Source organism: Neoarius graeffei, chromosome 14 (assembly GCF_027579695.1).
Source record: "Neoarius graeffei isolate fNeoGra1 chromosome 14, fNeoGra1.pri, whole genome shotgun sequence".
Classification (NCBI taxonomy): Eukaryota; Metazoa; Chordata; class Actinopteri; order Siluriformes; family Ariidae; genus Neoarius; species Neoarius graeffei.
The window spans coordinates 24,698,497-24,725,544 of NC_083582.1; the positions used below are offsets into that span (position 1 = coordinate 24,698,497).

At 42.0% G+C, this 27,048-nt stretch overlaps 1 protein-coding gene across 3 annotated transcripts in view; it reads right to left on the reverse strand.

The window, feature by feature from the left end:
- Positions 1 to 506: 506 nt before the first annotated feature.
- The window catches only part of wnk4a (WNK lysine deficient protein kinase 4a), a 123,555-nt gene continuing 97,013 nt past the window's right edge, over positions 507 to 27,048 (reverse strand). For 2 of the 3 annotated variants that reach the window (XM_060939454.1, XM_060939456.1), the window contains 9 exons: positions 22,614 to 22,787; positions 19,887 to 19,935; positions 19,706 to 19,795; positions 16,689 to 17,521; positions 16,453 to 16,537; positions 5,939 to 6,674; positions 5,633 to 5,838; positions 3,247 to 3,347; positions 507 to 3,117 (listed from right to left, as the gene is read on the reverse strand). In XM_060939454.1, the coding sequence (XP_060795437.1) occupies positions 3,115 to 3,117; positions 3,247 to 3,347; positions 5,633 to 5,838; positions 5,939 to 6,674; positions 16,453 to 16,537; positions 16,689 to 17,521; positions 19,706 to 19,795; positions 19,887 to 19,935; positions 22,614 to 22,787 (2,277 nt within the window). In that variant the 3' untranslated portion in view covers positions 507 to 3,114. The remainder of the gene's footprint in view (positions 3,118 to 3,246; positions 3,348 to 5,632; positions 5,839 to 5,938; positions 6,675 to 16,452; positions 16,538 to 16,688; positions 17,522 to 19,705; positions 19,796 to 19,886; positions 19,936 to 22,613; positions 22,788 to 27,048) is intronic. The other variant, XM_060939455.1, reaches the window with a different exon arrangement.

Sequence of the window (27,048 nt, forward strand, 5' to 3'; positions counted from 1 at the left end):
AAGAACACACTTTCTGGATAAGCTTGAAGACTGTTGAACTTATTAGAACTGATGATCTTGTGTTGTAAGAATATGAACTAGATATGAATGTTAGGGGTGCAGAATAGGATCAATGAGCCAGTGCACACCTCGGTCCAGAACCATCTGAGACTTGGCAATGGATTCTTCCAGATTACCAGACGCTCCTGCGTTCATTGGTGAAGATTTGTCCAAGAAAGCCACAGACTTGGAAGAACAGTAATGTCTATCTTGAAGAAAAATTAGTCAGTAATTGTGAGGAATTGAATCACACTACCACAAGAGGGCACTGCTTTTTATCAAGATCACTCACTCTACATGGACCTTATGCTCCATGTAGAGTGAGTGATCTTGATAAAAAGGGGACATTTTGATTGTTTAAATGGTGAATTAATATTCTGCTTTCTTGCAATATAAATAAATGTCTGATTTTGCTGTATCCTGCAAATGAACAGTCAAATGTTATTCATGTATTTTTTTTTTTTATTTACATTTTATTGTACAAATCTGGGTTTTTTGCATTAAGTATATCCAAATTCATCTTGGGTTGAAAAAAAGAGGAAAAAGAAGACAATACATGGCAGTACAGCAGCTTTGCAAACAAGCATCACATTCTGTAAAACTGTCACATTTTTAAATTCACTGTTTATTTAAAGGCAGCATGTGATTTTTCACAGTTCGTTATTAATTATTGAATGAAAATGATTTTTTTAAATTAATGCAGGGACAATAAGCTATATGACTTTTTCTTTTTAATTTAAACAACCTGATGTAAGATTTTTCCCCTTGAACATCATTTAAGTCAGCATATACCTTTAGGTAAGAAATGGATTACAAAACATATGTTCATGAAACAATACTTTTTTTTTTAAACCAGTTAAGCTCGAGCATTGATTTCCCAAGTAATACAGAAAGATCTTCAAACCAAAGTGCATCCAGGCAAAATGAGCGAAACCATCAGAGAGAGAACTATAACTATTTACCATAGGCAATGCTGTATAAGTGCTGTGTGCATTTTGGTCGATTAGTAGCCTCCATACATCTTTATAATCAGTGAATCATGAAAGTACTGTGCAAAAGTCTTAGGCACCCTATTGGTTTGGGGTTTTTTTCCATCCAAACTTTGTTGTAGATTTCTATTTTATGACCTACATTATTGAGTCAGTACAAAAACATTTGAGTCCAAACATTCGTTTTTCAGCACAAAATTAAACGTTACAGAAAAATAAGTTTGTATCTGAGCAGCATATTACATAAGAGAGCACTTTTCAGATGAAAAAAGAAAGCATAATGAAGGCTACTGGGTTTTGGTGCAAAATGAAGAAGCAAGTGTGACAAAGTGTCCAGAAGAACTGTGGCTGGTTCTGCAAGATGCTAAGTAAAACCTACAACTCATTTCCTTATAAAACTGCACTTATTGTACCTGAGACTTTTTTTTTTAATATACTGTGTGTATATAAAGCAAAGGGTCATCTCACACCAAATATTGACTGATTACTGCTTACTGTTTATAGTATTTTTTTAAAAAAATTATGTTGAAACATTTCATTATTTTTAAGCCATTCTTGGTTGGCAGCATTTCTTTACATGTGCCTAAGGCTTTTGCACAGTATGGTATGTATATCCAAAAAAAAAAAAGTGTTTATATCTATGTACACGAATAAGAGTAGAACTGAACTGCACTGTTTGAAAATCTCTCAAAAAATATCTTGAGTCATGACAAGGCTTTTATAACACGCAACTGTACAACAATCAGGTCATTACCTCCAGTTTTGGTTCACATTAATAAAGCAATCAGAAGTTTATAAAAAAAAGGCACGTATAGCAGAAAAGTTACCCCAGAAACTAAAACGCACATTGACAAAGTATACAGTATATCAGGCGGCACTTTACTGTCCTGTTAAATTGGTTTTCTTTGATCAGGATTATTGACTATCATTCTAGCCACATTCACTGGATATGAGAAATCATGCGCTCTGATTGGCTGCTACTACATATACTGTGAGTAGAGAAAAACAAAATGGTGGCGCGTGTTTCTGAACCAACCAAGGATGAAATAAAATCTATGTGAAAACAAAACCTCAAGAAATACAAAAAAAAAAAGCAACAAAATATGGAATAAAAGTAATTGATGGTAAGAGCATATCTTTTTTTATTTTTCAAGAATTATTGCATTCTTCACAAATTGCTACTGTTATTTCTCTGGTTTGTTTACATTCGAAACGGAAATGATTTTGTCAGACGTTTTGTGTAAAGTTTTTATTTATCGAATTTGCAAAAAATAAAAATGCTCCGTTTCTCAAAATCCAGTGAATGTGGATAGAATAAAACAGTTATTCCACTCAATCTCACCATACATGGCTTATAGCCAACTCGGTGCTATGTGCCTCATCAGCTATCAGCTCATGTACCACTTGATTTCGTGGAATAACTGTTAAATATCATATTTTTACGACAGCAAAGTCTGGAAATATTGAGGAGAGATGCACTGTTATATTTTCTCAATCTCTCTCTCTCGCACTCACATGCGCACAGCCAGAGGAATCACATGCCTGTTCAGCAGGTCTGACAGCTGCATCTACAAGCGGTTTATTTTAGAAAAGTGCAAAGGACATGGCCAGGCCTGAGTCACTAATGAGCCACTGGTGAGCTATCAGAAATATGCGCGTTAACTCTTGCGTCACTGAGCTCACCACAGAAATGGCAGCAACAACAGCATCCTTGCAGGAGCACAGTTTTGCATGGCAGTAGTGAGTAGTGGACGTCTATTTCAGTGAAACATGATTTGTAGCACGTACACTGCACTGTACACAACAGCAGAGTCTGTAGACATGGTCGCATATTTTAGGATTCAAGACCACAGTGTGGATTATGCTCTAGAGTTAAGAATATGTTTTCCTTGGGTTGCAGGCTAACAGTTTTGAAATGCTGCTAGCATCATCAGGGACAGTGACTGAGACCCGACAACTGTCTGAACACCATGAGCAGCGTAAAGCGTTTTTTGTGTAAAGTCTTCTTTCCTCAGTAGGATGAGTAAGAGGACAGCAGGCATGTGCTGGATGAGGTAGTCTGGTCTCGTTCTGCCAACAGCTTGGTTTACTGTTGAAGAAGAGAGGGTGTTATTCACACACAAGGCACAAATGTTCACATAGTACACTAGCATTTTATTATTAGGACAAATGCTGAGTTACTCTTTCCTGTAACCAGCACTATTTAAATGGAGCATACCATTCTGGTAAGGTCAGGAGTGAAGGTCACGCCTTTAGCAAGTCGTTCCTGTGAACTGCTGCTACTGCTGCTGCCACTTACAGAGTTCTTTCGCATTATCCCTGTCAAGCAACAGAAAACATTTACCTTTTTTATTCATAGTGCTTCAGCCAGTTATAGGAATCAAAACAACAAAGTCGCGAGACAGAGTGTTTTTGTTCTCATGCGGACAGGAGCAAGCAGGCAGATACAAGGTTCATGGGGAAAAAGAAAGACCACATTCATTAACAACAGAAAGTATTGAACATGGTACTGTGCTTGTGTACCTCTGTGCATCATGTTCATTCATCTACAATATCTGCTTTATTGGTCAGGTCAGGGTCACTGGTTTAAATGACTTATTTCGTTATATTATATGGACAGGAGTGTTTTACTGGGAAATACACCACTTGTATTTTTCATACGAACTACATCCTGGACATAGAGAACCAAAACTGTGACATATTTCAATAATATTGGCTGGCTTTGAGTGGTATATCAGATATATTCCATTCAGCTAGCATGATATTGAACGAGTCGAAGATGAAAAAAAGCCAGCCAATATTATTATTATTATTATTATTATTATACACATATATATGCTTCATATCAGCATTCTCGAAGGCCAACGCTAGCTTACCCGCAACTTGGTGCCGTTAGCGCGGCAGTCCAGTTAGCGTCCAGCTGGTGTAGTAGTAGCGTTAGCAAAGGCCAATGCTAGCTTACCTGCAACTTGGTGCTCGGCAGTCCAGGTACCTTCTAGCTGATGTAGCATTAGTCCAGGCCAATGCTATCGCAATCAAGCCGATTATTATTATTATTTTCCCTGTGTAATTTACTTAGTTACTTTTAAAATCAACATCGACAGCTACACACAACGGAGCGACCTGACAGCCAAAATTCTCTCAAAATCTTCCGCTTTTAATGAAGCAAACCTCGCAGCCATGTTTGTTTACAAACTATCACAGTCACTCGCTAGCGCAGAAGTTTTCATCTCCGATGTGTCTCTTTTCCAGTTTTTCGATGTCTGTTGGTATGTTTTTCTCTTGTGAATATGCATGAAGAATATATTATAAAGTTTTGGTTGCCTTTCGGGTGTTCAGTGCGTCTTTAGTTTCAGTTTATTTAGTGCTTAAACCTAGCACTGGATTAGCCTCGTCTTTCTTTCCTGGCCGACAAAGAAATGATTCTGCACGTGCACAGCAGAAAAGTTGTCACTGGCTCTTCGCATGAGCTCCAATGTGTGGTGGTGATGTTTTCTTGACAGCGTGCAATATTATCACAATATTGCACACTGATTCTCCATTGGGGAGAGTGGCGTAATACATGGAGGATGAGCAGTATGATAATATTGCATACCATCAATAAACCCACTAGAAGGGAATAGAATGCATGTTTTTATTCCATGGAAAAAGTGTCCTGTATGTATATTAATTAAATAATCTTGGCTGGCGTTGAGTGGTGTATCAGATATATTCCATTCAGCTAGCATGATATTGAATGAGTCGAAGACAAGTTTTGAACATTTCTTTTGGGTGTTCAACGTGTCTTTCTCTTTCAAAATTCTCTCAAAATCTTCCATATTTAACAAAGCAAACCTGGTAGCCATGTTTGTTTACAAATTGTCACAGTCGCTCGCTAGTTTGGAAGTTTTACGTCTCTGACATGTGGCGTCATGTCTTGACAGCCATGCAATATCGTAAACCGTATTCAACGCTCATTCTCCACTGGGTAGAGTGGCATAATACACGTAGGATAAGTGATATGCTAACAATATTGCATGCTATCAAACCAAATGAATGAAACCCGCTAGAAGGGAATAGAATACATGTTTTATTCCATCGAAAAAGTGTCCTGTATGTATAATAATTCCTGATATTTCACTCCAATTATGTCACTCCCAGTGTTTTCCTGCTGACATTGTCAAAATGGCGAACTGGTTCAAAATTAAAATTCTTTTGATTCACTTGTATTTTTTGTGGATGTGTCCATAATAATATAAAGAACATTACATGGTGGTGCGAAGATATTTAGTTTCTTCTTGTGTTGAAAAATATATCACTCCTTCACGTCACTCCCCAGTCGAAGATAAACTTCATATCTTCACGCAACCATGTAATATCCTATATCTATTTTGAGGAAATATAACCAAGTTCATTAGACAATATCACAGGCTGATGCAAACAAAAATAAATGTGGTCAATGGCAGGATTGGTCAAAAGTGTTATCAGTCAATTGAAAGAAAATCCCTCAAAATGAATAGCCATAATGACACAAAATACCAGATGACATGTTCTTTATTTTGCTATATAATGCCCATGATTAAGATTTCAATGTGCAGCTAATTTATTTCCACACCAAGCTATACCTGTCATAGGGAGAATATCCAGTCTCTGAAGGCTGTTGCGACGAGATGAAGGAAAGCCTCCTCCCTTCGACAGCCGACGCTGCCGACTGGACAACATGGTTGCTGGTGAGAGGATGCATGGAGGAGGAACTTTCCCCATCCGTTCATAAAGCTCTGCTATTTCTTGCTTCTGTATCGCCTGCAGAGACTGCACCTCAAACAAATGCCTAAGAGACAGGATGATAGTCATTTATTGATACTGTAAAACTATTACGGAGTAAATAAATCTGTTGAATGCTTATAACAGCTATCCAATCAGATGCTCACTTCTCCCTCAGCTCCTGCAGCTCATCCCACATCTCCTCGTCGTCACTTTCAGATTCGTCACTGCTCATGTAGGAATTGGTGCGTGCATAGCTCATCCACATGTTGTGGTGAGGGACAGGACATTGAGGGCTGTCCATAATCCCATCCCCCAGACTCCCATTTGGATCCATAATGACACAAAGCCCGCTGTCCACTGATGTTCCAGTCAGAGACTGTATAGAACCAAGTCTTCGAGTTTTCTTCTTCCTTTGCTGCTGCTCCTCCTGAACCTTGCCATCTTCATCTGGCTCCTCGTCACCACTCTGCTGTGCTTCCTTTTTCTCCTCTTCTTTGGTCTCATCAGTCCAGGTTGTTTTACTACTGTCTTGTTGAGATTGTTCATTGAGGCAGAAAGCATCATGAGGAGCCTCAGATAACAATTTCTGCTCAAGGCCCAATGATTGTTTTTGGTCATGAGTAGCATTCAAGGGGAAGTGATGAGCTTGAGCAACATCGATGTGGAGGTGCTGAGAGAAGGTGGTGCTTAGGGTGGAGATTTCATTTCTCTCTAACCCTGTTGGCCTCTTAGTTTGATTATCATGGGAGGAACAAATGGAAATGTTGGTTGCCGTGTCTGGTGAAACAGGTGTCAGGGCAGGAGGAGTGCTGGGGTTTTTGTCAGTAAGTGAAGGGATAGGTGGGATCTCCTTGGTAGGTGAAACCTGGAAGCGCCCAACTGTAACTACTGGTTTTGGCTCTAAAGGAGAACATAAAATAGGATGATGAATAGTCAAAAAAAAAGAGCAGCGCATTAAAACTGCATATTGTGTACATACATGCAGGATGTTTTTACAACCCCAATTTCAAAAAAGTTGGGATGCTGTGTAAACTGGAAATAAAAATAGAATGCGATAATTTGCAAATCATGGAAACCCTGTATTTCATTGAAAATAGTACAATGACAACATATCAAATGTTGAAACTGAAAAATGTTATTGTTTTTTGATAAATATATGCTCATTTTGAATTTGATGTCAGCAACATGTTTCAAAAAAGGGCCATGTTTACCACTGTGTTGCAACACCTCTACTTTTAACACCACTCTGTAAACATTTGGAAACTGAGGAGACCATTTGCTGTAGTTTTGAAAGAGAAATGTTGTCCCATTCTTGTCTGATATATAATTTCAACTGCTCAACAGTTCGGGGTCTCCTTTGTCGTATTTTGCACTTCATAATGCACTAAATGTTTTAAATGGGAGACAGGTCTCGACTGCAGGCAGACCAGTTTAGCACCCGGACTCTTTTACTATGAAGCCATGCAGTGTTAATATGTGCAGAAAGCGGTTTGGCATTGTCTTGCTGAAAGAAAGAAGGCCTTCCCTGAAAAAGATTTTGTCTGGATGGCAGCATATTGCTCTGAAACGTGTATGTATCATTTAGCATTAATGACGCCTTCCCAGATGTACAAGCTACCCATGTTATGTGTACTAATGAGCCCTTATACCATCACAGATACTGGGTCCATGATTTCTAAAAATAATTTCTACTTTTGATTCGTCAGACCTCGGGACAATTTTCCACTTCGCTTCAGTCCATCATAAAAGAGCTCGGGCCCAGAGAAGGTGGTGGTGTTTCTAGATATTGAATGAATGGACCCTTTATTATCACTGTTTTACCAGTGAACTTGACCATCAACCTGTCCTTACAGAGAACATGAGGAAAGGAGAGGAGAAAAAAAGAACACCCCCACTCTATGCTCCTGCTGGAGTACAGTGTGGGAACATTAAAAAACCTCAGCACATAAGCACAAGAAAACACAAGTACATTTTACATCATGACATGGGACTTGGAGGGGAGGGGGAAAAGGGGGGGTGATCAGGGGTGGTGGGGGGGTAGAGGGGGAGGGGAGGAGGTAGAGGTAACCCAGCGCAAGCAAGCAGCCATCTGCTCCTGCAGCCATGAGGGCGCTGGTCATGCACCCACTTGTCACACTGGGGGTGAAAAGCGGCGACTGCGGGGAGTGGGGGAAGGAATTTCGAAGAGAGTCTAACAGCAGTGTTCTCCAGGGGAATTGTTTCCCCAGCAACGACCTTGCCAAGGCCAGTGCTGGCTAGGGAGCTGAAATAGATAAGATTGGAATTTGTTTGGTCTTAGCAAGCAGACGCATTATTTTCCACACCTACGCCACATGTCCATGTCCATCTTGGTCTCCAAAACGATCTAATTTCCATGGCAAAGCCGAAAGCTTCTCCAAGATATTATCCACATTGCGGGTCAAGTTCTGAATAGCCACAGTCTGAGTGCCGACAGCTCTGCTCACCGCTTCAATCATGTCGGGCAGCTTTATGGGGCTTTGAATAGCTGTCACCGTTTTCTGATTTCCTCGATAAACCAGGGCAATGCCTAATCCAATCAGCAAAAGTCCTATAATCATGGTTCCGAATAGGTAGATGTCTTCAATGTCCTCCACAGAAAGAACCGCCAGGCACATGACCCGCCGCTTCTCCCATGCGTCCATCGTATAGCCAGCTGCGAACGTTCCGGCAGGACAAGCTGGTTCCCCCGAACCCAGGCTTCTCGTCGAGAAGATTGTATCAATTGCGTGAAGAGACCAGTTTATCAATTCCATGGTTTTTAGTTTGGAGAGTAATGCGGAGAGAGTCTCTCAGAATATAGACACTTAGACAGACAAGACAGCAGAAGCAGGAAAGATAAGGGAAGGGAGAGGGAGAGAATGCGACCGCCTTCCGCAAGAGCACGGAGAGAAAAAAAATATTGTTGATGCATGGTTTTAACTTGCATTTGTGGATGCAGTAATGAACTGTTTTCACAGACAATGGTTTTCTGAAGTGTTCCTGAGCCCATCCAGTCATTTCCACTACAGACACGTGTCTGCTTTTAATGTAGTGTCGCCTGAGGGCCTGAAGATCACGGGCATCCAATGTCAGTTTTCAGCCTTGTCTCTTGTCTACAGAGATTTCTCCAGATACTCTGAATCTTTTAATGATATTATGTATTATAGATGATGTGATCCCCAAATTCTTTGCAATTTTACATTGAGGAACGTTATTCTTAAATTGTTGCGCTCTTTGCCCACGCAGTTTTTCACAGAGCAGTGAACCCCTCCCCACAGGGGCGGTCCTGGGGGCGGGCCGACCGGGCAGCCGCCCGGGGCGGCACGAGCGCGGGCGCGGAAAAAAAAAACAGTCCCCCCCCAAAAAAAAAGGTCCCCCCCAAAAAACCCCCCGAAAAAAACAAGACGGGTGGGGCGGGGGGATGAACATTTTGGATGGGGAAGCCCAATACCAAAGTTGCGCAGGTGACGTCATCAGTGTGTGTGTGTGTGTGTGTGTGTACCTAACTTGTTGTAGCCCCATAATATGCACAATCCCGCCAGCGGAACGTTGTACTAGTCATCAAAAAGACTTTACTACCATAGTACTACACTACTATGACATTACACAGAGTCTTAAGTAATACATTACGACTTGATCATTGCCATTCTGGTAACAGCAAATTTATAACGGGCCGTGTCCGCGACATACAACACACGACGAGAAATGTTTAAACGACCATGTAAAGCTGTTAGTGTTGTGACGTTCGCGAACGAACCGATTCTTTTGAACGGCTCCTAGGCATGAACGATGAGAACCGAGTCTCGAGCTGGGGGAGCCGTTCTTTCTGTTGTTCTTTTTTGCCCAAGGACAAGAAGTAGGCTAAACAGCATTTGCCTTTTATTTATTCAAGTTTTATCTGTTTGCCTAATAGTTCAAATTGTTTTCTATATAGCTTATAATGTTGTTGTGTGATATTAATGATAATATTGTGGGAAAACTACTTTGCACAGACATTCATTTAATTTATTCTTTCATCATTTTGTTTGTTCTGCATGGACATTCATTGAAGCCCTCATTGTTTTTTAATGGTTATTTATGAGCGTTTAGGGGTTACAATAATGTAAGCCTAGGTTGCTTTATATAAAAGGTATGTCCAGAAATATTGATGTCACTGTCTAAGCAGAGGGATCTGGCTTCTTTAGACGCTGTCTTCTTAAAACTGAATAAATATTTAAAAAGAGCCAAATGAGCCAGTCTTTTGAACGGCTCTTTTCAAAGAACGGATCACAAAGATGCGGATCCCATCAAAGAGCCATAAATCCCATCTCTAAAAGCTGTTAACATTCTGTTGGCTAATACAGAGCCCAACGGGGGGGGCACGAGCGCGGGCGCAAAAAAAAAAAAACGGTCCCCCCCAAAAAAAAGGTCCCAAAAAAAAAACTGAAAAAAAAACCAAGAAGGCCGGTGGGGGGGCGCCAGTAGGGGGTTTCGCCCGGGGAGTAAATCACTCTAGGATCGCCACTGCCTCCCCATCTTTACTTCTGAGAGACTCAGCCTCTCTAGGATGCTCTTTTTATACCCAATCATGTTACTGACCTGTTGACAATTGACCAAATTAGTTTTTTTTAGTATTACATAACTTTTTCAGTCTTTTGTTGCCCCTGTCCCAACTTTTTGAAACATTTTGCTGACATCAAATTCAAAATGAGCGTATATTTTTCAAAAAACAATAACATTTCTCATTTTCAGCATTTGATATGTTGCCTTTGTACTATTTTCAATGAAATATGGGGTTTCCATGATTTGCAAATCTTCAGTTTTTATTTATGTTTTACAGAGTGTCCCAACTTTTTTTGGAATTGGGGCTGTATTTGATCACATGAACCTCATGATATTTTGTTACACCAATGGTAACACATTAATATGAGTTTGGGGCTGGAGGCTGTATGATCTGACTCGGACGTAAACACAGACATAAAAAGTGTTAGGCAAGCCGGTTTTAAAATGCAAGAGCTTTATTGTTGACTGTGTTGGTATGGTTTGGGCAGCATTAGCACCTCCAGGCTGTGTTCCAGGGAACATTACAACACATTGGTTATGGTTATGCAACACCTCTAAAGCCATAGCTAATGGGTGGTAATATCTTCCAACACCAATCTCAGCAAGTCAAGTCGACACAAAAGCACACTAACTTTGTTAGGACTGGGACTGTTTTGGCCTCTAGAGGCCGCTGTTATTTCCATCTTGTCATGTTTGTTTTGGCCTCTAGAGGCCGCCACTGTTTTTGTGTTTGTCTTGATTGCCTGTTTCCTGCCCCGCCTTGTTCCTTAATTGTTTTGTGTATAAATACCCCTCTGTTTGTTCCCTTGTCACGGAGTCTTTTTCCTATGCTGTTAGTGCTAGTTCCCTCTGTCCCATGTACCTTGCCTGTGTCTTAGTATTCTTGGTTTTGTTGCTTTCTTTTGGACTTTGTGGATTTTGTTTTGACCTTTGAATCTTCTTAGCATTTGAGTTTTTGCCTCTTCTTTTCTTAGTTGGATTTTGGACATTGAACCTTGGGATATTTTTATTTTTGTATATCTTCTGAGCTTTGGATTATTCTTTTTGGTTTTTCCCTTGGATTGTATATATTTTGTAAATAAACTTTTTGATACTTTTCTACTTCCGCCTCACGCCTCTGCACTTGAGTCATCCCCCTGGTGGCCTAGTGGGGGTTTGCTGGATTATCACACCAGCGAACCAGGTTTGAATCCCAGCTAAACCCTAACAGAAAGACTCCGTCATGACCGACTCAGCAGAGGCTGCTTCAACTGTCTACCCGGCCAACCTTCAGGGAATTATGGCAGCTTTGACACGCTTCGGAGCGACCATGGACGCTCATGGACGAACGCTCACAAGCCAACGTGAGGCCCTTGCTCGCCACGAGGTACTGCTTCAGCAAATTGGGAAAACCCTGGCACAGCTGACACCTCTGCCTGCATCTCCTCATCTTGATCCAGTTCCTGCTCCAGTGCCTCCCGCCACACTGTCTCCTTCACCTCGCGAACCCAGCCTTCCTGCACCACAGAGGTATGACGGAAAGCATGATGAGTGCCGGGAGTTCCTTACCCAGTGCCAACTCACCTTTGAGCTCTAGCCTACCACCTACACTATGGATCGCCGCAAGATCGCCTTTGTGATAACCTTGTTAGCTGGTAAGGCACGAGCTTGGGCGACAGCTATCTGGCAGAGACGGGGACCCGAGTGCTCTGATTTTGAACTGTTTACTGAAGAGATGCTTCGGGTCTTCAACCAGGCGGACATCAGTACCGATGCGGCCAGAAAGCTCATGTCCATCCGGCAAGGAGGAAGCATCGCAGATTACGCCATATCGTTCTGGATGCTCGCAGCAGTCAGCAGATGGAATGAGGCTGCCCTGGTTTCAGCCTTTCACCATGGTTTGTCTGACCCCATCAAAGACGGCCTGGCCTCTATTGGATGCCCAAGTGACCTCGAAACTCTGATCTCACATGCTATTCATCTGGACAACAGGATTAGAGAACGCCGCCAAGTCCTGAGTCTCCCCGGCCTCACTGCCTCTACATGGAGCCCGTCTACCTCCTCCAGTGACTGTCCAGAGCCCATGCAAGTTGGCCGTACTCGTCTCTCCGTAGCCGAGAGGGAGCGCAGAAGGAGGGACAAGTGCTGCATCTACTGTGGCAAGCCTGGTCACTTCCGAGCATCATGTCCCGAGCTCTTGGGAAAAGGACTGCCCCGTCCAGCCGAGGGAGGGTTGTGACGGGGCCTACCCTCTCTCCCAAACTCCCTGGCCAAGGAATCTACATCCCGGTCTCCATCTCCTGGGGTGAGTCCGTCCACTCTTGTCAAGCCTTGTTAGACTCAGGGGCGGCTGGAAACTTTATGGATATCCACTTCGCCCAAAGCATCAATGTCCCGACTGCGCCTCTTGAAGTCCCACTGTCTGTGTCTGTCCTCGATGGTCAAGCGTTAGGTGATGGAAGAGTCACCCAAGTTACTTCTCCAGTCTTCCTCCAGTCTCAAGGTCACAAGGAAGAAATATCCCTGCACCTGATTCATTCACCTGAGTTCCCAGTTATTCTAGGTCTTCCTTGGCTTACCCGCCACAACCCTCGTATAGACTGGGTCACTAGCCAGGTTGTGGAATGGGGCCCTGCATGCCATGCCTCTTGTCTGCTCTCTAGCTCTCCTGTGTCTCCTGCTGAGCCCCCTGATCTCACCGAGCTATCTCAAGTTCCCACAGTGTACTGGGATTTGAAGGAGGTATTCAGCAAGAGCAGGGCCGCCGTTCTTCCTCCGCACCGGGCCTACGACTGTGCCATCGACTTGCTCCCTGGGACTACCCCTCCTCGTGGCAGACTGTTTTCCCTCTCTCAGCCAGAACGTAAGGCCATGGAGGAATACCTCAAAGACGCCCTGGTCTTTGGGTTCATTCGACCCTCCACCTCACCTGTTGGTGCCGGCTTCTTCTTTGTCGGCAAGAAGGATGGGGGGCTCCGACCATGTATTGACTACAGGGGCCTGAACAAGATCACTGTGCACAACTGATATCCCCTTCCGCTGATGTCCACAGCATTCGACCTGCTCCAAGGCGCCACCGTCTTCACCAAGTTGGACCTACGGAACACATATACCACCTCATCCGTATCCGACAGGGAGACGAGTGGAAGACTGCCTTTAACACCCCGTCTGGGCACTACGAATACTAGGTGATGCCCTTCGGACTCACCAACGCACCAGCTGTTTTTCAGGCCCTAATCAACGACGTCTTGAGGGACATGCTTAACCTGTACATTTTTGTCTACCTCGACGACATCCTTATCTTTTCCAAGACCGTGCAGGAACACCGCCACCATGTCCGCCAGGTTCTCCAGAGGCTGCTACAGAACAATCTGTTCGCCAAGGCCCAGAAATGCGAATTTCATGTTCCCGAAGTCTCCTTTCTGGGTTTTATTGTACGGACAGGCCAACTCCAAATGGACCCAGCCAAGACCCTGGCCGTCTGGGACTGGCCCACTCCCAAGTCCATCAAAGAGGTTCAGCGGTTCTTAGGATTTGCTAACTTCTACCGCAAGTTTATCAGGAACTTTAGTTCTGTAGCAGCACCCATGTCGGACCTCACCAAAGGGACAGGTGGATCTTATGTCTGGTCTCCTCAGGCGGAAAAGGCGTTCAAAGTCCTCAAGCACCGCTTCTGCACGGCACCCATTCTGGTCCTCCCGGACACCTCCCAACCATTCATCGTGGAGGTGGACGCCTCGGACAGTGGTGTCGGCGCGGTGCTCTCTCAACGTTTGGAAGGAAAGCTGCACCCCTGCACTTACTTCTCCCACCGCCTGAGTCCTGTGGAGTCCCGGTACGATGTGGGGGATCGAGAACTGCTAGCGGTCAAACTGGCCCTTGAGGAGTGGAGGCACTGGCTGGAGGGAGCGCAACATCCATTCCTGGTTTGGACGGACCACAAGAACCTGGAGTACCTCCAGCAAGCCAAGAGACTGAACCCACGACAGGTTAGGTGGGCCCTGTTTTTCAGTCGGTTTGACTTCACCCTCTCGTACTGCCCCGGCTCCAAGAACACCAAACCTGATGCACTGTCCAGGCTGTTCTCTGCCACTAACAGGGAGAGTGAAGTCGGGCCTATCATCCCTGTGTCCCGGATTGTGGCCCCTGTCTGCTGGGGTATTGAGGAGGCCATCCGACGAGCCCAACGCCAGGACCCCGGTCCTGGGACGGGGCCACCGGGCCTCTTGTACATCCCACATCAAGCCCGGGCCAAGGTTCTCCAGTGGGGTCACTCTTCCCCTCTCACCGCCCACCCGGGAGCTCGGAGGATCCTGGACTTCCTGAAAAGACGCTTCTGGTGGCCTAACATGGAGAAGGAAGTAAGGTCATTTGTCCTGTGCTGTGAGGTCTGCACCAGAACCAAGAACCCGCGACAGCGTCCCCAGGGTCTCCTGCATCCTCTGACCATTCCCCGGTGTCCCTAGTCCCACATGGCAGTTGACTTCATCACGGGTCTCCCTGAGTCACAAGGTAACACTGTCATATTGGTCATAGTTGACAGATTCTCCAAGGCCTGCCGCTTTTTACCACTGTGCAAGCTCCCTTCTGCTCTTGAAACTGCTAAACTATTATTCACTCATGTCTTCCGAGTCTTTGGTCTCCCGCAGGACATCGTCTCAGACCGAGGGCCCCAGTTCTCCTCCCGAGTGTGGCACGGGTTCTGCAAGGTCATCGGAGCCACTGCCAGCCTCTCCTCTGGATTTCACCCACAGTCCAATGGCCAGACGGAGAGGCTCAACCAGGACCTGGAAACCACCCTGCGAGGCCTGGCTATGGATAACCCGACATCGTAGAGCACCTGGCTGCCATGGGCAGAGTACGCCCACAACACCCTGCAGTCATCGGCCACCAAGCTGTCGCCATTCCAGTGCCAATTCAGGTTCCAGCCACCTCTGTTCCCGGACCAGCAGGAGGACGCGGGGGTACCCTTGGTCAACCAATATGTGAGACGGTGTCGCAAGACCTGGAGCAAGGTCAGGAAGACCCTCATCCAGACCTCCAGAACCAACCAGACTCAGGCCAACCGCCATAGAAGACCTGCCCATGCTTTCCGCCCTGGGCAGCGGGTTTGGCTGTCCACTAAGGACCTTTCGCTGCAGGTGGAGAACCGCAAGCTTGCTCCTCGCTACATTGGCCCCTTCAAGGTGGTACGCAGGGTGAACCCTGTCGCCTACCGGCTCCAGTTGCCCCGGACTCTGAGGATCAACCCCACATTCCATGTTTCCCTGTTGCAGCCCGTACTGACGTCCACGTATGCCCCTGCCCCTAGGAACCCCCCACCCCCCCGCATCTTCCAGAGTCAGACTGTGTTCACCGTGCATCGCCTGCTTGACTCCCGCCGGGTCCGCGGCGGGCTTCAATATCTAGTTGATTGGGAGGGCTATGGCCCTGAGGAATGCTGTTGGGTCCCCGCCCGGGACATTCTAGATAAAGGACTATGCCGGGACTTCCATTCGGCCCATCTGGATCGCCCTGGGAACGTCAGGAGATGCTCCTGGGGGGGGGTCCTGTTAGGACTGGGACTGTTTTGGCCTCTAGAGGCCGCTGTTATTTCCATCTTGTCATGTTTGTTTTGGCCTCTAGAGGCCGCCAATGTGTTTGTGTTTGTCTTGATTACCTGTTTCCTGCCCCGCCTTGTTCCTTAATTGTTTTGTGTATAAATACCCCTCTGTTTGTTCCCTTGTCACGGAGTCTTTTTCCTATGCTATGCTGTTAGTGCTAGTTCCCTCTGTCCCATGTACCTTGCCTGTGTCTTAGTATTCTTGGTTTTGTTGCTTTCTTTTGGACTTTGTGGATTTTGTTTTGACCTTTGAATCTTCTTAGCGTTTGAGTTTTTGCCTCTTCTTTTGCTGGATTGTCACACCAGTGAACCAGGTTCGAATCCCAGCTAAACCCTAACAAGCCTAGTGGGGGTTTGCTGGATTATCACACCAGTGAACCAGGTTCGAATCCCAGCTAAACCCTAACAAACTTGCAGTGCTCAAGATAGAGAATCAGCTTGCCTGTTAAGTAAATACTAACCACCTATATGCACATATAAGAATTTTTATTATATAATACAAGAGGTCCCTTTATTGCTGTTTGTGTGCATACAATAATCTCTAGACTCGCTTACCAGGGGATTTTCTGAGCTCACACATACTGCTACTAATGTCTGGTTCCACTGATGGGGAAAGGGATCTTGGACTGGAGGAAGAAGCCTTACAAAAAAGCAAGGATATTAACATTAGTCTTGCATTACTAGTTATGAAGGTTGGAGAATTGTAACAGTAATGCAACATTCAAGCATGAATGGGCCACAATAATTTTAGGAGTAAATTTCACATCACTTTCACAGTCTGCATGACTCACCATACTCTCTGGACTGGGTCTTGGGGAAGATGATAGTCCAGAGGAAGATGATCTGGAGAGGCTTGATTGATCCAGTGAAGGTCTGGGAACAGTTTCTGTATATCCTTGTGGCAGAGAATAATCCGTAGAGTGCTGCTGGATGTGTGTAGGAAAACCACCCTGAACCCCTTTCTGTGGGACGCTGTTGAACATTTGTTGCACATGAGTATCTGTATGCATGGATATCCCAGGTGCATGTGTAAATGTGGAATGTGTTCTTGGAGCAAACCCATACACTGCATCCTGATTCAGATTTTGGGCGTCTGGATTGCATGGTGGGTATATGCCCCCTGCTTGGACAGGCAGTGTATATGGGGGTGGATATGCCATAGGATACCCAGCCTGGGGTGGCACAGCATGGTTGATGTGTGGAGGAAAGCCAGGAAGAGAGGGCATGGGTGGAACCATAGGGGTTGGCAAGTTAGGGGCAGGGATGAAGGACTGAGCCATACTCATGGCCATGGAGATCATGTTTGCCAAGGAGAAAAGCGGAGGCGTTTGGGGCGCCCATATGGTGGGCATGTGTGAGGTCATAGGATTGCCATCGGCAGTGGGGTTGGTGGAATCTGAAACATGAGGGCCAGGAGAGGCAGACATGAGGTGGGAAGGGTTACTGGGAATGTGTGTCTGCGAAGGATGAGCAGTCTTAGGGGAGCCAGGATTTGGTGGATACAGGTAGGGAAGTTGAGCAGTGGTGTTCATAACGGACATTGGAAACTGGTGCATGTGGCCAAGATTTGAAAGGGACATGGTGGGACTGGATGGGTACGTGGTATGGAATGGGCGTGAAGTTCCTAAAAAAGAAAGCAATAAGTGAATTAAATAAAATGACTGAATATTAAAGTGCAATCAGTTAGTTTTGTATGAAGGTCTGAAGGTGTCAGACTGATTACAAAAATGCAAATGTTTAACACATCCCTAGCGCACATGACTTTCTACAGTATAGCAAAGAAAAGCAAGCTTTTGTTGGAGGATAAAGAATATTATTATACATACAGGACACTTTATCGATGGAATAGAAACATGTATTCTATTCCCTTCTAGCGGGTTTCATTCATTTGGTTTGATACAAGAAGAAGAACAACAACAGTAGTTTATCACACATACACTTATGAAATTTGGTTTGATAGCATGCAATATTGTTAGCATATCACTTATCCTATGTGCATTACGTCACTCTACCCAATGGAGAATGAGCGTTGAATATGGTTTACAATATTGCATGGTTGTCAAGACAACATGATGTCACACATCGGAGACATAAAACTTCTGTGCTAGCGAGCAACTGTGACAATTTGTAAACAAACATGGCCACCAGGTTTGCTTCGTTAAATACAGAAGTTTTTGAAAGAATTTTGAAAGAGAAAGATGTGTTGAACACCTGAAAGGAATGTGTATACATAATAATAATATTGACTCATCTTCGACTCGTTCAATATCATGCTAGCTGAATGGAATATATCGGATATACCACTTAGCGCCAGGCAATATTATTTAAATATTTGCTGATTGTTTAAAAGAAAAACAAGAAGTACATTTTAGTATCTTTCTCCAATTTTCTTCCCAATTTCTTCACCTGCCAATTCCTCATCACCAGGCAGCTCTCACCTATAACATGACAACTACCAACCAGGTAGGGTGAAGTTTAACTTCTTCCTGTGATTCATTTGAAACATGTTAAGGCAGCTAAACACAATCAGAGGAAAGTGCTATCTCCCCTGTTCTACATACTGTACATGAGCTCACAGACGATCATGAATGGCTAGTGTTGCTGTGATTGACAGCGGAGATTGTCATCCGTCCCACCCAGAGAGCACAACTAAATTTGCTCCCAAGCTTCCCAGATACAAATGGCTGTGGCATCTTGGGGATTTGTTAACTCATGATCTTCCTATGGTTGGTCAACACTTTTCTGGTGAACTCCACCATGTGAAAATACATTGCTTGGTTCTGGAGGCAAAATAAAATGTCACCTTCAGCAATACCTGTTCAACAAAAATAAGGCTATGTCACAACCTGCCTGCATTGAAAGTCCTATCCCTCATGCATTTGCACGCTTCTTGAGGATTATCTTTCTTTCTTTCTTTCTTTCTTTCTTTCTTTCTTTCTTTCTTTTTTCCAATGCTTTGTAAGCTATTAATGATAAATGACATTGTAATGACAGAGCCTTTCTTACATTCACAGAAAAAAAAGGGATCTGCATTAACAGCTTTCTTCTCCCGCTCCAAACTTTTCATTTCACTGAAACATAAAAAGCAGTCCTTGGCTACACTGCAGTTCAATAAAAATTAAACTATTTTAATTGTGTGAGAAAGTTTTATAACAAGGCTTAAGTCAGAAACCAGATGCCTGCCTGTGGATAAAGGAAAAATGGTAACTCGTACTGAAACCACGCAAAAACAAACAGTGGGGAAATATAACAGTGAGCTAACACTCAATAAAAGTGGTGTGGAGTGCCAGGAAGCAGCAGGATGGATTGCACTATAAAAGGAAAAGGGCAGCTCTGACAATAGGAACAACAGGAAACCAGACCAGAAAAACTGAAGGGGTTCTGGTTTGTAGAGTTGAGTGGGTTTGGGTTTGGGACTTTTGGTTTATCGCTTAACTTCACATTGAGGAGAGGGATTCTCGGAAAAAATGAAGAGAAAGCTTCAAGGGCGTGTTATTGGTCAACACATCCCCTGCCAGCTCTTTCTCTAATGGCAATTACAAGCCATAAACAAGCAGCATTCAGGTGAGGTAATTACCCAGGTGGTTCTGGGACTGGAGCCGACACACAGAAATACACAGTGAGGCTTTGAACCTGGTTTGTGTAACAGGCGCCAGCTAAAACCTAAATACAGTGGTCTGTGTGTTTTATTTGCTGCCAGTTGCTTCTACAGCATAGACGTAGAGCAATAGTGAAGGCTGTGGGGAAAATGATAGAATGTATGCATAAATTGGAAGGATGGTTAAGGAGAGAAAGTGGAGCCACTCACCCAGTGTGTTATGAAAGGACTGTGAACGTAACAGGGATCGTGCTGGTGATGTAACGTCTCCGTTCTGCCCTGCTACTGAGCCACGGGACTCTGATTGGGTGTACATAGAAAAAGAAAAAGTCGGGCGTTGTTTAACGTAGCACTAATGTTGTTATAATAATTGAGCTGGGTTTATTCTTACCTGGAAGCGAGGACGTGGAATGTGTCCGAGCAAGATTGTACAGGTTTGGCTGTAAAGGTGAAAAGGAGATCAATCTTTACTCCTACAAGTGAATATGAAATACTTTAAATCTGCTCTAGCAGCGCTGGCACAAATTGTTACTCTCACTCAGGATCTTTCGACTTTATTCTTCTACTAATTATTATTATTATTATTATTATCCTAACACTTTTTAGGATGCTATTTCTCCTTCAGTTTTCAACCAATCACTACCAAATTTCACATGAAGAATACATCTGGGCTGAATTATGTTGCTATGACTTTTGGTACCGATCCGGATCACCAAACCGGAATGATCCATGAAAAACAGGATTTTTTTCAATCACTTATAACTCTGTCTTCATGATTTTTTCAATCAGTTATTTATTTATTTGTTTGTTTGTTCAGGGCGACAGGGCACAACTTTTCCTCACTAAGCGTCATTCTCTATCTCTTACCGTTCCGGATCTATAGGGTGCGGTGACCAGATGCCCCAGTTTGTAACAGCTAGCACAAATTACTGTGACTTTAGTCACAGTCTCTATCTAGTTTACATTTACTGCAACAATGACTCATAACACAGACTTCATAGCTTGCAGTGTAGCAGTGTTTTAAATAAAAGGTCAATTCAAAGGTGAGTGATTTCCTGCACTACCTCTTCGTTACTACTGTAATTTCCTGCAATTGCACACTCTTAAGGCTTGATTGAGATGGCTGCTGATGTCTTACAAAACACATATACACACCAATGTACGATAAAGGAACTTGCTTGTTGTACACATTTGAGACTACTTAAGACTACATTTCCAACACTATAAAGAAGTCTCTCAGCCTGGGCAGGGAAGTGAAACGAGCTTTACAGAAGAAGCACAAACACTGATCAGTTCCTACATGCACAAACAGACAGATGGGCGATAGCTTGAGTAGGTAACCCCAAACACACACCCCTTAGTTCATTTAAATAAGCACCACATGGCTGGCGTTGGCCCTCATAGATCTCTTTCAGCCATGTTAGAGCTACAGTTGTAATTTAAAGGAGTGTCTGGTCCTAATCAGGGCCTGAGCTGAGACCGAGAGAGATCTCATGAGCGTCCTGATAACAATTATGCAGCCCCTTGGGTGCCGTGTGTGTGTGTGTGTGTGTGTGTGTAAAAGTATTTTACAGATCTCTTATTCCACATGAAACAGGCAATTGTTGTTCTCCATTACTCATTAAAGGATATTTGAGAACAGTAGACTGAAGAGAGAAGGCAGTGTGTGGAGTTTGAACAGGAACAACAAAAAGTAATAGAAATGTGTTTCTAATGCCAGTGTACCAGACTAACTGGAAAGGAAACGGACATAGTTGTTACTGATCAGGTGTGAAGGGCATGATGTGTTGCACTTTAATGGCTGTTACTGTCCAAATCCTGCTCTTTAACTGTATAGCGTCATCACCAGTGTCCTAAGCCAATTATATCACATCTAAACATGTTGTTCAACTTCTACTACACTATCTTACACCAGTCTACCCTGGTGAAAAATAAATGTGCTAAGTGTACTAAAATTTAGCATACTTTTGTGTACTTGAAGCCACACTAATCATCAATATACTTCAAGTGTGTTTATGATTAGTTAACTTGAGGCATGCTATTTTGGAACAACTAATTTTGTACTAAATATATTTTAATTGTAATTAAATTGTAGAAAAGTGCAACTTGAAGTGTATTTAGTGTACTTTTATGTGCTAAAGTGGAACAACTTAAAGTATATTTTGTATACTTTAAGTATATGACTTTATATGTACTAATATATGCTTAATTAGTACTTTTGTATTATAAGTACCTTAAAAATTAGTACACTTTAGAAATTACACATAACTTTCACTTAAAGTATATTTTAGTATAATATATTCCTATAAAGTGTAATATAGTATAATTATTTTAAAAAGTGTGGTAAAAGTGTTAGTGTGAAAGCGTGATATTAGTATACTTTTTATATATTTACAAAAAGTACAATTTGTGTAAGTACATTTTCAATATACTATTGAAAATATGAATATACTTTAAATACAATAAAGTACTTTTTTTTTTTTCGCCAGGGTAACCACTATAAAATGCCAAATTCTTCTAAAGTGTCCACAGGAAACATCCTATGAATGCAAAGTCTCGATAAAGCAGAGTCTGCTATCTGCATCTCTCATTAAAACAATTCGCTAAAACTCTTGTGTGCACACATACATGAGGACCAGATGATCACTGAAGTGTTATCATGGAGCCAGTTTGGGTCATTCCATTATTTTATGATTGTTCAAGCATTCTGACACAGTGCCCTACCTGGCCCCTTTTAAACCTCCCTAAACTTCAGAGAGGTTATAAAAAAAGAGCAGATTTACACCCTCACTCGCTACAGATCATGAAAGCAAAGGTTCAGTAAAATAAAAAAATAAATAACTGAGGTAACAGTATGGCAAGCACAGAATGGTTCAAAAGATCTGTTTCGGGGGAAAAAAATGAGGGGCAGGGGGAGAGAGAGATACTACAAAGGACATAAAATCAGATGATTCACTCTGTTTGTGCACAAAATCTGCTATGAAAAATGTTATTTCAGCTTCCCATTTACAGCACTCTGCATTTTAGCATCCCTTTTACATCTACAGTATGAGAGCTTTTCTACTAAACCAGCACCTGGAATAAAGGCTCCATTTTTGACACTTCGTGCAGACTTTACCTGCGATGAGGAAATGGAGCTGGTGATGTTATGCTGTGGGAAATGCGTGCCTTCTACTTTGCCCTGTTGCCCAGCCAAATCTTTGCACATTAGAGACTCGGCTCGCTTGATGATGTCACGTATTCGGTGAATAAATCCATCTCTCTCAGAGGGGAGGATGAACTCATTATGCACCTGGAAAAAAAAAGAGGCGATGAAAGAAAAAGAAGACCGTGAGTGACAGAGGTTATTGGGCAGTGTGAAGGAAAAATAAATGTTTTTGATATTTAGTTATGAAGATTTTGTCAGGTTAAATTTGAGTAAATACATGATTCTTCACATTTTTTTAGAATATCTGTGGCAGCGGGGGTGTGGTCTAGTGTAGGCTGTGAACGGCGAGGAAGCAGGTTGAACCAGCAGGTAACATGATGAGGTGCACCTGTGTCAAATTACTGGCTGTCTATTAACTTGTGTCTCTGTGTGTCTTTCAGACAGTCAGGAACGAGAGAGAGAGCAGCGTCTCCCCACGTGTGTGTATGTTTGTGCATTGAGTTGCCACTGAAAAGTGTCATAATAAAAAGAACACACCTGTTCTGAAGCCTGCTTCCAGTTCCTCTGTTCTCCCAAAGTTAAATATCATATTCCTGTTTTTTTCTATTTTTATAGTCATTCTATTTTCTCTATGATACTGATATCAGAGCTGTGTATCAGTTACCTTTTAGTTCTCCAGGTTTGCCAACCATCAGAGGTGTAACAGCATTCTGCTTGAGGACAAAGGTGTACACAGTACTGTTTTCTAATCCTGTTCTTGAAGGAATTCATTCTCACAACCTTGACCAATCCCACCCACTCTTGCAGACACATTTGAGCAATCCTGCCTGCTTTTGCACAAAGTCTGACCAATCTCGCTGAATTTATAACTGTTTCAACCTGCATGCAATATTTTCTGACAAACGTAGGGGTGGTTTTTTTTTTCTATTTCTGAAAATATCAACAAACTAGTGATTTAAACCACCAGGATCCTGACCAAGATAAAACAGCTACAGATAATGAATGAATAAAACAGTAAATGTGGCATACAGTGCCACATAAGCACCATACAATTCTCATGTTAATGAATGTGGCCTTCCTTTATCGCAAAATCCTTACATCTGAGTCTGATTGCCTACTTCTGCCTTCAATATCTGGCAGAATCCCAGACGTCTACTTTAAAATAACCTTGTGTCTGATGTTCACGTGCATTGTCGCAAGCTCATGGCATAAAATACACAAATGTAGATGACAACAGTAAACACAAAGAGCTTCTGAAACAGCGAAATGCTTATTTTAGGTCAATTTTCAAGAATGTATTTATGAAATGAATATGAACAGAAGGCAAGTGTTAGTGGTAGTGTACTTCTGGAGTAGTAATGATAGGGTTTAAGGTGGTGCAATCCAGAATGTTCTAAATCTTCACTATATATTCCTAGATATCCCAAATAAGAGTGCGGTTTGTGTACGAGCTTGTTCAAACTTGTAAACATTTTTAATAGCAGGACGGTTATTAATTCAGTTCATTCCCACTTTGTGTTCCTGTAACCTGCTAATAGCTGTGGGTGTATACAGCGCAACCAATAACACTCCAGGAGAGACTCCATACTGCCAAGGCTCTCATACTGAACAAAGAGCTTCTGTATAACAGAGGGAGCAGGAGCAAACTCCCTACTGAATACACACGGCTATAATATACATGTGCACTTGCCCACACACTCCTATATAGAGTACGGTCGAAAAGTCTGAGTCCACCACCAGGACCTGTATTCTGTGATTAACTAAATATTAATCCAAAAGTTCACTTGGTTCACAGATACAGTTTTGAAGACATTTTTAAAAACTAATCAATCAGTCATGGCTTTATTTATCATTGATATGTACAATGAGTCAAAGACTCATAACAAATACATTCGAACAAATAAAAGATCTAAATTTAATATGATCTTTTCTAAGACAATATTGAATTTAATTTTTTTTTTAAATTTAGATGTTGTTAAGTCAAAAATATAACAATGCAATTTAATCCTATTAATCACAAATATTACATTTGCACAATGTGTCACTAGTAAAATTCATTTTCTTTAATGGAATGAAATGTAAAAATATTTTTTGAGAAATCCTAATATAAAACTGAAACATACAACATATTTACTCAACTGCTCAATTCACCCTTCTAACCTTATTACTGTCCCAGTTGCTTTTAGACAAAGTACAAACAAGATTTTTGAAATTGTATCCTTTAAAAATATTTTTTTTTCCTGAAAAAGTTTTTTTTTCATATTTGATTAAATAAAAATACCTGTACTTAAAGGTCTATGCCCATTTTTTAATTTTTATTTTTGCCAGTTTTGATAGCTAGGTTTAAAGGCAACAAAATGCTCCTATTACTGTGTTGTTTATGTCATTTTCAGGCACAGATAGGTCTGTCATTACTGTATTTTAAAGTGTGTCAGGAAAAAAAATGGAATAAAAAATTTAAACATTCTGGATGACTATTACTGGGACAGAAATTTGCTCCGTGCATTTTTATTTTTATTTTTTATTTATTTATTTTGTTGTACTTTTGGTGACAAAACTGTTGCTGAATGCTGTATGCAAACTGTGGGCTTGCAGCTAACTTTAAAACTAAAACTGAGGAGCAAATAAATAAAAAAATACAAAGCCTTTGTGGAAACTTGTTGATAATTAAGACAAAAAAAAATTCAAATGGTATACTAGTGGATTTGCAATTTAATTAAAGTAAGTCTTTACGACAAAATAATTCCTAAACTATTACACGTTGGACCGCCACCAAGGACAACAGTCAACTCTTCTATGATATGCAAATCTAATCTTTTAACTGTTTTTAACTGCAAAAACTTCATATGCCTGGAAATATTTCCTAAATTATTAGAATTATGTGCCTATATGTGTATCTCGGAGGATTACTGTTATATGTGAAAGTGGATTGTGATATGGAGTCGACGTGAGCCATTCCACCGAATCGGTGCCATTTTCGTCCCTAGAAAATGATATGTATAAATGCACATAAAAATGTACTTTAAAATACATTTCCTTATTACACAGAATGTCCTGCACATTGATCTGATTTCAAATTTAAGATATATACTTGTAAGGATTAATAAAAACTACCTAAAACACTGAAAAATAGCATGTGTTACTTGTCCCCGCACTCTAACTTTATACTTAACTATGAAATATTATGATTAAAATCCTTCAGAAACAGTATTTCTTTTGCACTGTTGTGTGACTCCATATCCTATCCATGGCTTTAAATATATTTTTTTCATAAGAAATCCACAATATCTTAGTTAAAATACACATTTTAGTCGTGTCCCTGGGTTTTCACTCAGTCCTGTTACCCAAATATATTACCCCATCTGACAAATTTGGAACATTCCATAAATCACATGCTCAACAGGAAGTTACATCAGTTGTGTCTTCTGAAGGCCATGGGAAGACCAAAAGTTAGTTCTCTCATTTACTTTTCTGTATATTTGATTATTTTTTTTTAACTTTGACTGATAAGGTCAATGTCAACATACTGTCCTGTTACTTAAATTATTTCTTAGATGATATTTGTTTATTTTAAAAATACAGATTTTTGGTAAATCACTAGAATGTGCTAAGTGTGGTCATGCTATTAGCGATGACGCCATGTGGCTTAATTCCATGTATTAGCTAATCCTAGGCTAAAAACTCAGTCCTGTTACTTTCAGAGTTTTGGCAACAGGACTGAAAAAAATGCAGCCATCTTTGACTTCCAAACCTTGTAACGTAGCCTGAAGTTGACCAATACACATTTTGAATAGTTAAATATGTGTGTTATTATAATCAGTGTTGAAAAGATATAACAAATTAAGTTTAATTTGGGAGTGGTACAACAAGCAAATGGCACCCATTGGCTATATTTTCACTACTGAACTTTACTCCTGCAACGTTAATGAAAGTGAAACTAAATTCGTCTCAAATCCACTCCAAAATTTAATGGGTTCTTCCTTGGCCCATGCTACACCCTTCTACCAAGTTTCATGGAAATCAGGAAGTAGGTTTTTGTGCAATCCTGCTTACAGGCAAAACCACACTGAAAGCATACTGTAATCTCCTTGGTGGAGGTAAATATGTAACACTGAGTATGCAGTTGTAATGAAATACTTTACTCCACTAAAGAAAATTATATCTATTCTCAAAGGCAGTGGTGTGGTGTAGTGTCTTCTTGGGTGCTTTGTAAAAAGTGTAACCAGAGAGTTGCAGAAATAAGTCAAGTCAAGTTTATTTTTATAGCGCTTTTAACAATTGACATTGTCGCAAAGCAGCTTTACAGAATTTTAATTACTTTAAACATGAGCTAATTTTATCCCTAGTCTATCCCCAGTGAGCATGTCTGTGGCGACAGTGGCAAGGAAAAACTCCCTCAGATGAT